This window comes from Helicoverpa armigera, chromosome 11 (assembly GCF_030705265.1).
Source record: "Helicoverpa armigera isolate CAAS_96S chromosome 11, ASM3070526v1, whole genome shotgun sequence".
Classification (NCBI taxonomy): Eukaryota; Metazoa; Arthropoda; class Insecta; order Lepidoptera; family Noctuidae; genus Helicoverpa; species Helicoverpa armigera.
The window spans coordinates 7178342-7190555 of record NC_087130.1 but is presented as its reverse complement, the minus strand read 5'-3'; the positions used below and the strand labels follow the sequence as shown (position 1 = coordinate 7190555).

Here is a 12214-nt window from a genome sequence, read left to right as displayed (position 1 = left end):
AACATATCTGCATTACTATCGAAGACCCCTTTTTCGGGAACAGTGTTACAGATTACAATTTTACGGTGAATTCTTAGCGCAGCCATAAAGAGCGCCAATTGAACAAGGCGAAATATTTTAACTGCAATACGAAACTAACCGAGGCCAATCAATATAATTCTAATAGCAAATGCCTCAGATTCTACGGTAGGTTACTTTAACTATCCGTTCAGGATTTAAATGTTGCGAAAAGAATTTAAATTGATGGAATGTAGGTATTAACTTTATCGTATTCTAAAGTTGATTCCCTATCTACAAGGTGAAATTAATATTCAAAATGCATACTTTATCGAACAGACTAACCGAAGTCACCTTTCTCGAAAACACATTTCAAACAAAGCAAAAAATGTCAATACGTACAGGCGAACACTGTTTTAGAAAGTATCGCGTTAGTAAAGAATTCGTTATGAAATAGTATGAAAAGGTATTGTTTGTGGCGGCAAAGAAAAAATGAAAAAGCAAACAGTTGCGCATTCCATTGGCTAGTGCACGTGGTACATTCCAATGGGGTCATGCACCACACGGTGCGCGCGTGCGTAAAACAAGTGCAACGTTCTCAACCAATCCGGCCCTCTGCCTTCGCACATTTCACCCAAACGAGCCACGGCCTAACCGAAGTCTCTGTATCAAATCACATCACTAAACGCGAAACTTTACAACATTCGTTTTATTTGCAGATGCACGCCGCAATGTCTCAACAGTCTTCAATGAACATGTGGGTTCTCTACCAATCCTTCAAACTAAGTTTTACTTTGCATTATTTGATTTACATTAGATTCGATTTGATTTGCGGATGTACTGTCAGCTAGTGTGCCAATACATTTATGTCCATCAATATAAATGCAACAACACTCAATAGAGAGGTGTCATTCCGTTACATTTGCATATTTACTCCTACACACAAATTCTGAACTTTTTGCGGCAACACTGCAAACTGTAATGACTAACGCAAACAATGCCATGATTCAATCATGCCAAATATTGATGCAATGCATGCTTGTTCACATCCATGTGAAGTGGTGGTCGGGTAGGGTTTTAACGCGGGTATCGAAACTTAAAACATAAAGAGGGAAAATGAAGAATTACTACATGCATATTTATCATAACTTACTCTTGTTTCATCAAATTAGTGACTTTTACTTCATTGTCCGAAACGAAAGCATCTTAAGGGTCCAATTCTCAATCTACTGAAAGAAAAGCACATCGGGATAAAAATTATGAGTGTAAATCAATTTCCAAAACTAGAGCATGAAAGCTTTAGGATTCCACGTTTATTCAAAGCTTATGTCATCTTCTACCGTTTGCCGTCGTATATTAAACCTATCAACTACTTGACCGTAGACATTTGCGGAGCCTCTTATATTTTTTGCAGGCTCGGGTTACATAACAATGTCCACATAGACTCGTGATACGTATTTCGCTTTCATTCTATTAATACTCTATTTGTTACGCCGATGCGATGAAAGACACACCTAATGAGATCTCAAAAAGCTCCAACGATTCCGAAGAGTTCCGAGAATGAGACTTAATCTCCAAGACGTCCACAGCGTCAAAATGTATGGGGAAAGAATATATTTTTATGAAATTACCGAAAATAATCAGGCTTTCGCCACTGAAGCACAGCACAATTCAGAAGAGCCTGTTCAAAATTATGTTTGGCAAATGTCCTAGCACAATGTGAGTTCAGTATAAGAAATGTATGCAATGCTTAGATAGCATTGGGTATAGAGGGAAAGCGGCGGTCGGCAGAAGCTGGGACATGCGCACAGGGCGGTGGGTCGGAGGCTTCGCAGGAATGCGGCCGCTCCCCCCGCATCACCCTCCAGCGACCGCCCGCCCGCCCGCCGCGCCAATCATTATTTATGGACTTTGTAAACTTTAATCACAACTTTCAGATTCCTTTTCAAATTATAGAAAAGCTCTTTTATGACACGTGAAAGCAGGATTAGTGGTGGTTGGTTAGTGCTACCTAGATATTTCGAATCGATTCTAGTGTTCGCACTTTAGCAGCGTCTTCTAAGGGTTACAGAATTCTTCTCCATTTAGCAACCAGATTCATCATATTCTCAACCAGTTTTAATCTGTACCTCAAATAATGGTTTTCCTTAGTCAATTTATCAATTCGATAAATTACTGGTGTTCAATTCATTTAATTTTCAAATGATATTTCCAACGACTGATCTAACAGTTCGTCGTTTTTTCCAACCAACAAGAATTTTAATCGCCGAAAGGTACAAATTAAAATAAACCATAATCAGATATGATGCGTGTTAAGGCGTTTTCTGGCAAGGAGGAGGTAATATAAAATCGACAAAACGGCTCTGCGTCCATGGAAGGAGCGAACGCCGACACATTCCCGAGGCTTGAATCGTAAATTACGGCAGCGCGAGCGGCGCCGGCGCCGGGAGGAGCGCTTGTTACGATATTTGAACAAATTCCCGGCGGTGTTAATCTGCATAATAACAGCGGCGGATACAAAGCGGTTGCCGACTCCCATTATGCGCGGGCGCCACCCCCTCCCGCGCGCTCCCCGCTCCTCCGGGCACACTGCGCCCGAATACCTATACGTGATTACCCACACCAACTACGGTGTTAAATCCACCGCCTTATCGCTTGCCATCGTAATGAACGACCGCTACGAGTTTTCATACGGATTATTTATGAAAAATATGAAGTGATGGATAACGTGTAATTTGTAAAATCGTAGCATGAGTAGCACTTTAATGTACGCGAACTGAATTGTTGTTCCGGTGGTTAATAATAATTATGCTATCATCTTATTGGTAGGTTTAACTTTTGTTACACCTTTTCACATTCATATGCATACCTAATGGTTAATTTCATTCAAAGAATTAGCGGTTAACGTTTTAGCGATTCTAATCGTATTCGTGTAACAATACAAGAGAAGAAAGGTTATCGACGTTGCAAATGTATGCAGGGCTCTCAGTGCTACAAAAATAATTAAACAAACGTTAGCTCGTTAAAGAAGGTCCAATTATGAGTGTAATAAGCGGGAGGGCGATCTGCATAACAAGCGGGAACAAAGGAAACGCCGAGTGCTATCTCGTAGCCTCGTTACCTGCCATTACGCGGGGCGGCCCGACGCGAGCGAACCTACCCGCTGCGCCGGCTCTCACAAAACGCTATCGCTAAATCTTCACCTCAATATCAAACTTAATTCCTTTGTATTATGTGTGTTTTAATTAGGTCATGTATTTAGTGCAACAATTTTCTTTAACTTGAATTAGTTTATTAACTTTAGTTTTAGTACTTCAATAGTGTCTTTCTAGATATATCTATGATTTTGCACGAGCGTTGTTTTATTGCATAGTCGGCTGCTCTTGTAAGGTAGATCCGTGTGATTATACCAACACGTGTACTAGAGCGCTATATTGAATCATGCAGTAGTATAAGTTTTGTTTAAATAAGTACATTTCGCTATGATGATAAAGACTATAACGAAGATAGTAAAAGATCTCGTTATAGACACAACAACGGTGAGATTTCGAAAACATTCTGGGAAATTGTAACAAATGAGAAGAGTTGGAATCTTTCGAAAAGATCGGTAACGTCGCGTACATTTAGTGAGAGGTGCCAATATTTAACAGTTATGAATATGCTCGGAGGCACCCACGCGTCAGTATAGACGACGCGACAAATCGCCAAGGTTGACTTCAATGATACGGCGCGCGCCGCCGGATTTTTCAGTGAAATAGTTTCATCGGGCGGTTTCGGCGGCGGTGACGGCAACGTCTGCGCCGGCGCGCCGGTCGATGCCCCCGCGGCCACGCGATTTGGCTCCACTCGACGCAACTACTAATGAAACGCCGCTGCCAATACTCTCGCTGTGCCACTCGGCCGCGCTTCTACCACCTTTACCAACAACACACTTGCAGTACCTATCTCACCGACTCCTAATCACTACTCCGCTTTCATGCTGGACAAACCAGACATCCAAAATCTGCAAACAAATCGCTTGGGTATATAATCGAAAGTAAAAGCTCATATCTAAACGACCATCAGGCTTCACGAAAATCGGCGGTAGAAGAAACAAAGCACTAAATGTTTCATAATGAATTGGCAAAATGAACTCTTAATCTGTATCGCAATCCCCATGCCAAACGGCAAGTAGGCGTGTGACGACTCATGCCAAACACTCGATGAGACGAGACGAGACAATTCTCGACACTGCTTATCTTAAACGAAATTATACATTTATTTTTAGTTTGTGGAAACTAAAAACGAATCGGTGACAAACGACGAATATAAGCCCCCATCGAATGTACTTAATATGTTTGGATATCGATATAAATTAGAGTCAAGTTGGCGCAAGCAGCTATTGTTAACGTCGAGTAGCGGGTCCGATGCACAAGGCATAGTGCAGCCGTAGATAGCTAGCTGCATCCTGCTCGCGCCCGCAACTTATCAATGAAATGCCTGCGCAGCCGCCGCCGCAACGGTGCCTCGCGTTCCTTCTTCTGACGTAACAAAATGGCGGACAACACATTTACGTATGTACTTATCCTATTTAAGTATTTATAGAGAATTTGCTAGCAGAATTAACAATGCTTACGTTATACGCCATTAAATAAACATAATTCCCGAGAAGTACTGAATTTGAAGTGTCATGACTACGAAATTATGCTGGAAAGCACAGTTACACAACACAATAGATTTTTAAGAAACGACGATGTATTGGTATTGTGCTCTTTTACGTGGATATTGGTTTTAATTTTACATTAAGAATCATGCAATGGTGCGAGTATTTACGCCTTCTAACACGAGTTTACATTAAACTTCCTCAAATTATTGTAATTTAGAACCGTTATCACAGATATAGTACATTTTCTGTATTTTTTTCAATACATAAAATGTGTTTAGTAACGCCATCTACACATAAACCATGGTATCTGCAAAGTGCTTAAAAATTACTACTCGCATTCTAGTACCCGCGAACACAACAGAAGACACAAGTTTCTATAGATCCCGCTAGGTGGCATTGAGTTCAAACGCCGTTGATTTCAAGCAACATTTCATTGTGAAGCTAGATGGCGCTGCTAACACCTACTGACGTTGACCTTAGTTTACCTAAACTGATGAAACCTTTCGTTTGATACTTTTTGCTTTTTTTCGTCTGGCTTGAATGATATCATAGGAGATTTTTCCTTACCTGGCTGTGTGAAAGTTCGCTTCGTCGGATGAGCCGGCTGCAGCGAACGACACGCCAACGGCGAGCCCCTCGGGAATATTATGTACGGTGATCGCAACTACGAGAAGCATGATTCGCTTCCATTGCGACTGGCGCGCTTCTAGCGACCTCGTCACGCTGTCTCGCCGGTCACCTTCGCCATTCTCACCAGCTTTCTGAAATGGACAACAAAAGCTTTTAAAAATATATTCTGGATATGTTTTTGTCGTTTTAATTGAAAAAATAATCGTCTTTCCATAATTTTTTTCCCGATTTAGTTGATATGATGAGACAATTTCCATAGATTAAAATTGGAGCACACCTTAACTTGACTATAAAAATGCAAATAAAATGATGATCGATGGTGTAAAATATTATTAGAGTTCAATTAGTTTAAGTAGCTCTACAGATGCGGAATGATGAATATGATGCGGGCTGTTGTAGTATTTGGTTCATCTTGTTAAAGATAAATTCAAATACATTGTGAACCAAAAACGTACAAATCAGCAACAAGGAAAAAAAAAACTAAAATTACAAAACCATCAACATCGTAACATTTATTTTAAAATGTATTATCGAATTTATGGGGCATTTTGAGGCGCCAAATAATTGGCAAAACGAGTTTTGTCATTTTTTGTGTTCATTTATTATGCATGGGATTGATTTAAAATTAAAATTTTGGCTTTTGATGACGGATGAACCTTGCTATCTGAAGGTTTCTAATACCTACAACAGGGGTTACAGAATCTTTTACATCATTTTGATAAACATTTATGTACCGATAAAAATACATGATGATGTTTGTAGGGAATTGGCGGTTAATAACGTTCAATCATTTACAAAATTACAAAAGGGGTTAAAGAACCGATAACATATACAAGGGCATGGTCTTAGGCAGTGTCAATGCGCTGCTGAATAAATACAACTTTAAGTACTTAATCATAAGTCCATTAAGGATAACGAATGTGATTTTAAGTTTATTTTAGAATTCTTAGTTTATTCATTCAAGTGTTGTAAATATCTGACGACTTGTAAGCGCCCGCGGTTTGGGTTAATAATACTTTCGGAATAAAAAAGGTAAATAAACTGCGTCCATAGATACAGAACAAAGGTTAAGGTGAATGTAGCTCTACTAATTATAAAACTAGTTTCTATAACATTGACGATGTAGAAGATCACTGATCGTGAGTTATATGTCATCAATGTCACCTAGTGGTTATACGGACATTGTTTTTAACCGATCAATAATAACAACTAACAGTTAAAAGACTACAAATGTTTATGCAAACTTCTGTAGATAGGAAGTAACAATGCAATATACACGTACCAAGGCCAAAACCTGCTTTTTGTTTGGATACGAAATTTTGGTCCTCATCCTTAAATACTTAAAAGGACAGATTGTAGTAACAGCCTTTTCCGAACCTTGTTAGGGTCGTCTTTCATCTGCAGGCAGTTTTACCAATATTTTACTTATAGAGTCTACCTATATGTTCTCCTTAACCCAGCAACCTGGGCAACCCGAAACCCGTGGTAAGACTGGTTGTCTGACTTTCTGGCTTATGACTAGGTACTGCCAAAGATGTCAGTCAAAATGACAGCCGGGACCCATCAACTAAACTTCCGGAACATGGATATATCAGTCACTCAAATATAATAATGACTAACGTAACCAAATATTACCATCGCTTATTTTTACTAAGTCTCGGTAAATATTTGACACGTAAAAACAATGAATTGAAAAACGTTTCTCGATTTGCTCATTATTCATTAAATGGATAGGTACCTACAGTACATGCAATAAAACTCAGAGAAATTTTTAGTAAGCTTTGGCTGCGCAGAAAAAGAATTAAGGAACACAATTGTCTACTTACTACTCAATTGTCTATCAGCTAATATCATGACTTATTTTGGTAGTAGTACTGACGTGACGTGAAAGTTAGTCATTATTTATAATAATGAGTAGGTAACGAACCAGCGAGTGATGCGAGTGGTGATGTCCTCTTCTCCTCTGCGCCGTGTGCTGGTTGCTGATGCAGTCGGCGAAGTCTGCCGGCTGAGGGTCCATCGTCACGACACTCGTGTTGTTCGACGGCCGCCGGTTCAGCGCCGTCATCATCTCCAGGTCTTCCAACTTCTCCTTCGAGTCTTTACTCTTTGTTATAGCTGCAATGTTTAACATACTTCGTAAATACGCTGTAAATTATTCAAGTGTTATCCTACTTTGAAATAGTTCATGGGCGATAATTATTGCGCGGTTAAATAATAGCGATAGGCTCTTTCCTTATCATATTATTAACTGCGCTAATGCCTAAATAGAGGCTCAAATTAACTTCATAAATCTTAACGATACCCAGTGTAGGACTAAAAGATCATGACCAAGCATCGCAAATTGCTCTCTAATAATAGCCGTAAGTCATTACGCTACTCGTAAAGAAAATGTTTTGCTTGGGCGCTAGAATACCGATTACAGTGATCATTGCGAACAACTGTATAATAACAATGAATCTATGTAATACTTTGTTGACATGCTCATACTCATTCAAGTTATCTGCACTGGAGTACAAATCCACGAGTAGGTATTGTGATCTGGTTTAATTTGTAAGCAATGCAGTACAAAACTGCAGCGTCACGCCCAAATACTGTGATCGATATTACTTGAGCATTTGTGCAGGTACCGATACGGTTGAGCTTGAAGGACAACCTGGCTTTATTGCTTGAACAACTGACGAACTTTTAATTTATTTAAAATCCTCCGTAATAATGTTTACGTTCAAAACTTAGCAATATGTTATCGCTTTCTTCTATTTTATCTTCACGCGATCGTGGTTTTCATCACCTTTCGCCTAGGCATACAGTCATAAATATCCGAGTCACAAGCATTATATTTGTTCGTGTGCATATAAATAATTAAGTCAATTTGTTACCATTCTATTATGGCTGTTTATTACTAACTCCTGTAATTTAATCTTATGTAATTAAAGTAAATAGACGCATGTTTGTTTATTGTGATAAGAAACTACCATTTGGTTTAGATATAAGTATAATAACTTAAGTAGCTAGGTCTCGCAGATAACATAGAAATTCTTCATTCTTAGTTTAAAAACAAAAAGGATACACTGGAATAAAATATATAGAATATAATAAAGATAACAGACACTAGACTTACAAGGTAATCTTTGAATAAATACTCGGTACTTCCTTGAGCGCTAACTTTTGTCAGAAAACAAAAAAAAACGTACTTAATTTATGCCCTGCATTTTTCAATAAAAATAAATGAGGAAAATCATTAACACTGCACTGATACGAACTGTTTGGAGGAATTTTCACCACCTGTGTATTTTATCGTTTCTTAAAAACTATAGCGTGAATATTAATCTATCGTCCTCATTGACATTTATTAAGCGAGTCGGAAAGTCTGGATTGTATTTTTTTTGTTTGTATCGTAATAATCCATTTCTACATTCAACACTAGACTCAAGAACGGAAAATGATTCACATGCTCAAAACAGTAATAATGACTTTTGAAATGCTAAAAATATAAAAGGTCTTAACGTCCGTAATAATGTGTTTACGTTCACACTACCTGATTTACCAACTTTTTTATCATTAAGCTGCATTTATTTATAGTGTACCTTTATTTATATCTCTGTACTGAGAAGTTAAATGAAAATACGGGACATCATAGTCTGTAATTTATGAATGCATCTTACATTTCTCCACGTCTCAAAGAAACCTTCTGTATCAGATATCGAACATAGTAAATTAATGGACGACTAACTGAACTGCATTGATAACTGAACTCCCCATTAAAATTAATTGTACTGCCATTCGGAATTTATTTCAAACTATTAAATACATACCTATATTCTTTTATATAAATATAACATTTAAGAGAACACAAAGAAAGATATGATGTGAAATACCCTAAGGCGTTAAGTCCGCCGTCGTACATTGTGCAAAAAGTATAAATAAGTAAAATAATTGTATTATCGACTATCACAGTTATGTTTCAAAGTTATCTACCTCTAATAAATAGGCAAACGATAGCTTGCAATCTTGCTGCAAATTACATTTTTCATTTGCCTTTGTAGATTTTTTTCTATCTAATACGCGATGCATATACGTATGTAGGTATCTTCAGTATTTATTACATTATACGAGGTCAAAATAATATTTAATTAACCTGCACCGACACTTTTTGTTGGGGGGTTACCCGAAAGCGACATAATGAAGTATGCTATCGATGTTAAAAACATGTTGTTATTTCATTACAGAATTACCAGAATTACCTGATTGGCTGCTGAAGGTCAGCTAGGTGCACTGTGCACTAACCGTAATATTTAAATTATAAAAAATACGAATAAATTTAATAATACTCTGAGACATGAATGAATTAGTTACTGCAGCATTGAGCAAATGTCAGTAGATGATTTCTTTTTAAGTGAATAATATTTTTGGATTTCATTACAATGTTATAAAAAATATTCTATAGGTAATAGTTTCCAGTGCAAAACTGGTGCGGATAAGAAAATATGGATTTTTCGAAAATTTTCATTCGCATCTCATCCATTGTAATAGTAAAATAATTGCTGTGTTAATGTGCTCAACTCCCAATAAAACAAATGAAATCGTTAGAATTTAAAAAACTGTAGCATTCACTCACTTGCTGTGTACAAGTATCACCTTAATTATTCACTATGTCACAAATTTTAATTCATCTGTTTTTTATGCTTTTTGGAATGTATAAATTAGCCAAATATAATGCAAAGGTTATTGGGTGCAGTCCAAAAACTGGTTTAACTTTTTATAAACTTATTAAAATGAGAGTGGAATACTTTGCAGTTGTGGTATTTATATTAGAGATAGAATTGTTATGTATATAAGTATTTGAGTACATACATATTGTCAATGTACCAAGGTGCTACACATTAACTTTGATATTTTCTTATAGTATATATTGTCATCAAAGATTATAAACAAAACCTTGCTTTTTTTTGTTTGAAAAATAAAGATAGATTTTTAAAATTTCCATTACAATATTGAAAGCCAAGTGAACTTATTTACTCACTTGAATGGTTCTGGGAAATATTAAAGCAATATCAATATTGGTGTGTTTGTTTACCTTTAAATTAAGCTGGGTTTGTCCCAACTTTTGATCGATAACAAACAACTCTCATTGACATAGGTATATTCAGATTTTCCTTATATTTTCGACTAGCTTTGTCAAGCAGGTTTTAACCGCAGTGGACCCAAAGAAACTGAGATATTTTCCTCAAATGAATTGGAATGAAAGTCAAATGGGAAATGAATCTCTTATATTTGAAGCCCATTTCAGTCAGAGTTTCAACCAATTCTAGCCAGGTATAGTTAATATGTTTGATAAAATTACACTTTAATGTCAATATTAACTAAAGAATAATCATTCTAACATAATTAAAAAAACATAAATTATAATATTTCAAATTGCAATACTAGCAATTTCTCTCCCTCCTTAGTTCGAGAAGGAAAAGATATGGAATCACCATGAAGTTTATTTAGAATCAAATGTCAACCTTGATAACTGTTAAACTAATGCAATACTTTACTTGAGACTGTAAATATTGATAATCTTTATCAATGTCTACATCAAAACGATTAACATAATTCATATTTTATAGCACAATACAATATTTTACTACTGAGAACTGAACTAAGCTGCAATCGTCACTTCCTGAAAAAACTATGTAATGAAGAAAAAAACTTGTGACCAATTATTTTCATTGATTAATTGATAAAAGAAAATTAAATAATTGACATAATATAAGTTACATTACAAAATTTTATCAAGGAGTTTGCATTAACCGATAACAAAAAACACTGAGTTTTTGGTCAATGGGTCATCTTAGGGCATAAACCATTACCAAAATTTGTAAACATAGCTGGCACTTATAAACTTTGCACCTATAAAAATAAATGTATTTTATTTATCGCTAAAATATTATTTAATAGTCCTGGAAAATAAATAAAAAGAAAAACATTGAATACTTACTGATCATCATGCCAGTGGAGTTAATTCCTAAGTAATCCAGGAACTTATCAGTTCCAAAAACAAACACTGCTCCAAACAGGAATCCAAATGCAACTGGTAGGAAGGCATACTGTCCTTCAGATCCATATTTGTTTGACTTTTTACACATATTGATGGCTGGCTCCAGCAGAGACCAATATGACGCTGCGGTCATCACCCCCGCCGCGAAACCCAGTGACACGTCAAGTAATTTCCTCTAAAAAATAAAAACAAATCAATGATGCCCAATTTTGTCACTTGTTAGATAACTGTTTACGTATTTTAAGTAATCTGAATAACTTACATGTTTTCCCCTAATAAAGAATACACAACCGGCCCCCACAGCAGTTAATCCCCACGTCAGAAGGGTCCCTAGAAGGGCCTGGGTCACGGCTCCGTACCCTTCTATCATTTTGTACAATTTATTTCTAAGTAAACAATTTCAAGTTAAGTACACCTTATCACATAAACATTTTATGTGCACGAATGTTTCTTAAATTACGCGAACTTAACCATCATATTATCGACAAGAGTCACGACTTAAATCTTTTTATACATTCCACATGTTTTTATCGTAGTTTTGACCTTGTGTTGTGTCAGATTTTGTTCACAGATAATTTTACCACGTATATGTCACTGTCAAAATCTACTAAGTGTTACCAGCACCAACAGAGAAACCTTGTTTTAGAATGTAGAATATGTAAGTAAAAACACTTGTAATAAATACGCACTACCTATTGTAATAGTTTATGTTTAAAATCAACGAAAACGCTGCCTAATCACTGAAAATTTATGTAATATTGCTGAAATATTTCGATGGAATTTACAAGAATTTACTCCTGTCACATCCGTAATGTCAATGTCTCAAATGACGTATACTGTATAGTTCAGAAATATATACTGTGTGTAAAGATGAAAAAAGTTTTATGTGAACGTGTGCA

At 36.5% G+C, this 12214-nt stretch overlaps 1 protein-coding gene across 1 annotated transcript in view; it reads right to left on the bottom strand.

Moving 5' to 3' along the window:
- LOC110379617 (zinc transporter ZIP11) overlaps positions 1 to 11882 on the bottom strand; it is a 42269-nt gene extending 30387 nt beyond the window's left edge. Inside the window, exons 1-4 of the mRNA XM_021339354.3 lie at positions 11578 to 11882; positions 11256 to 11490; positions 7200 to 7390; positions 5210 to 5403 (exon numbers count right to left, since the gene is read on the bottom strand). Coding sequence (XP_021195029.1) covers positions 5210 to 5403; positions 7200 to 7390; positions 11256 to 11490; positions 11578 to 11685 — 728 coding nt within the window. The 5' untranslated portion in view covers positions 11686 to 11882. The remainder of the gene's footprint in view (positions 1 to 5209; positions 5404 to 7199; positions 7391 to 11255; positions 11491 to 11577) is intronic.
- Between the last annotated feature and the right edge of the window lie 332 nt (positions 11883 to 12214).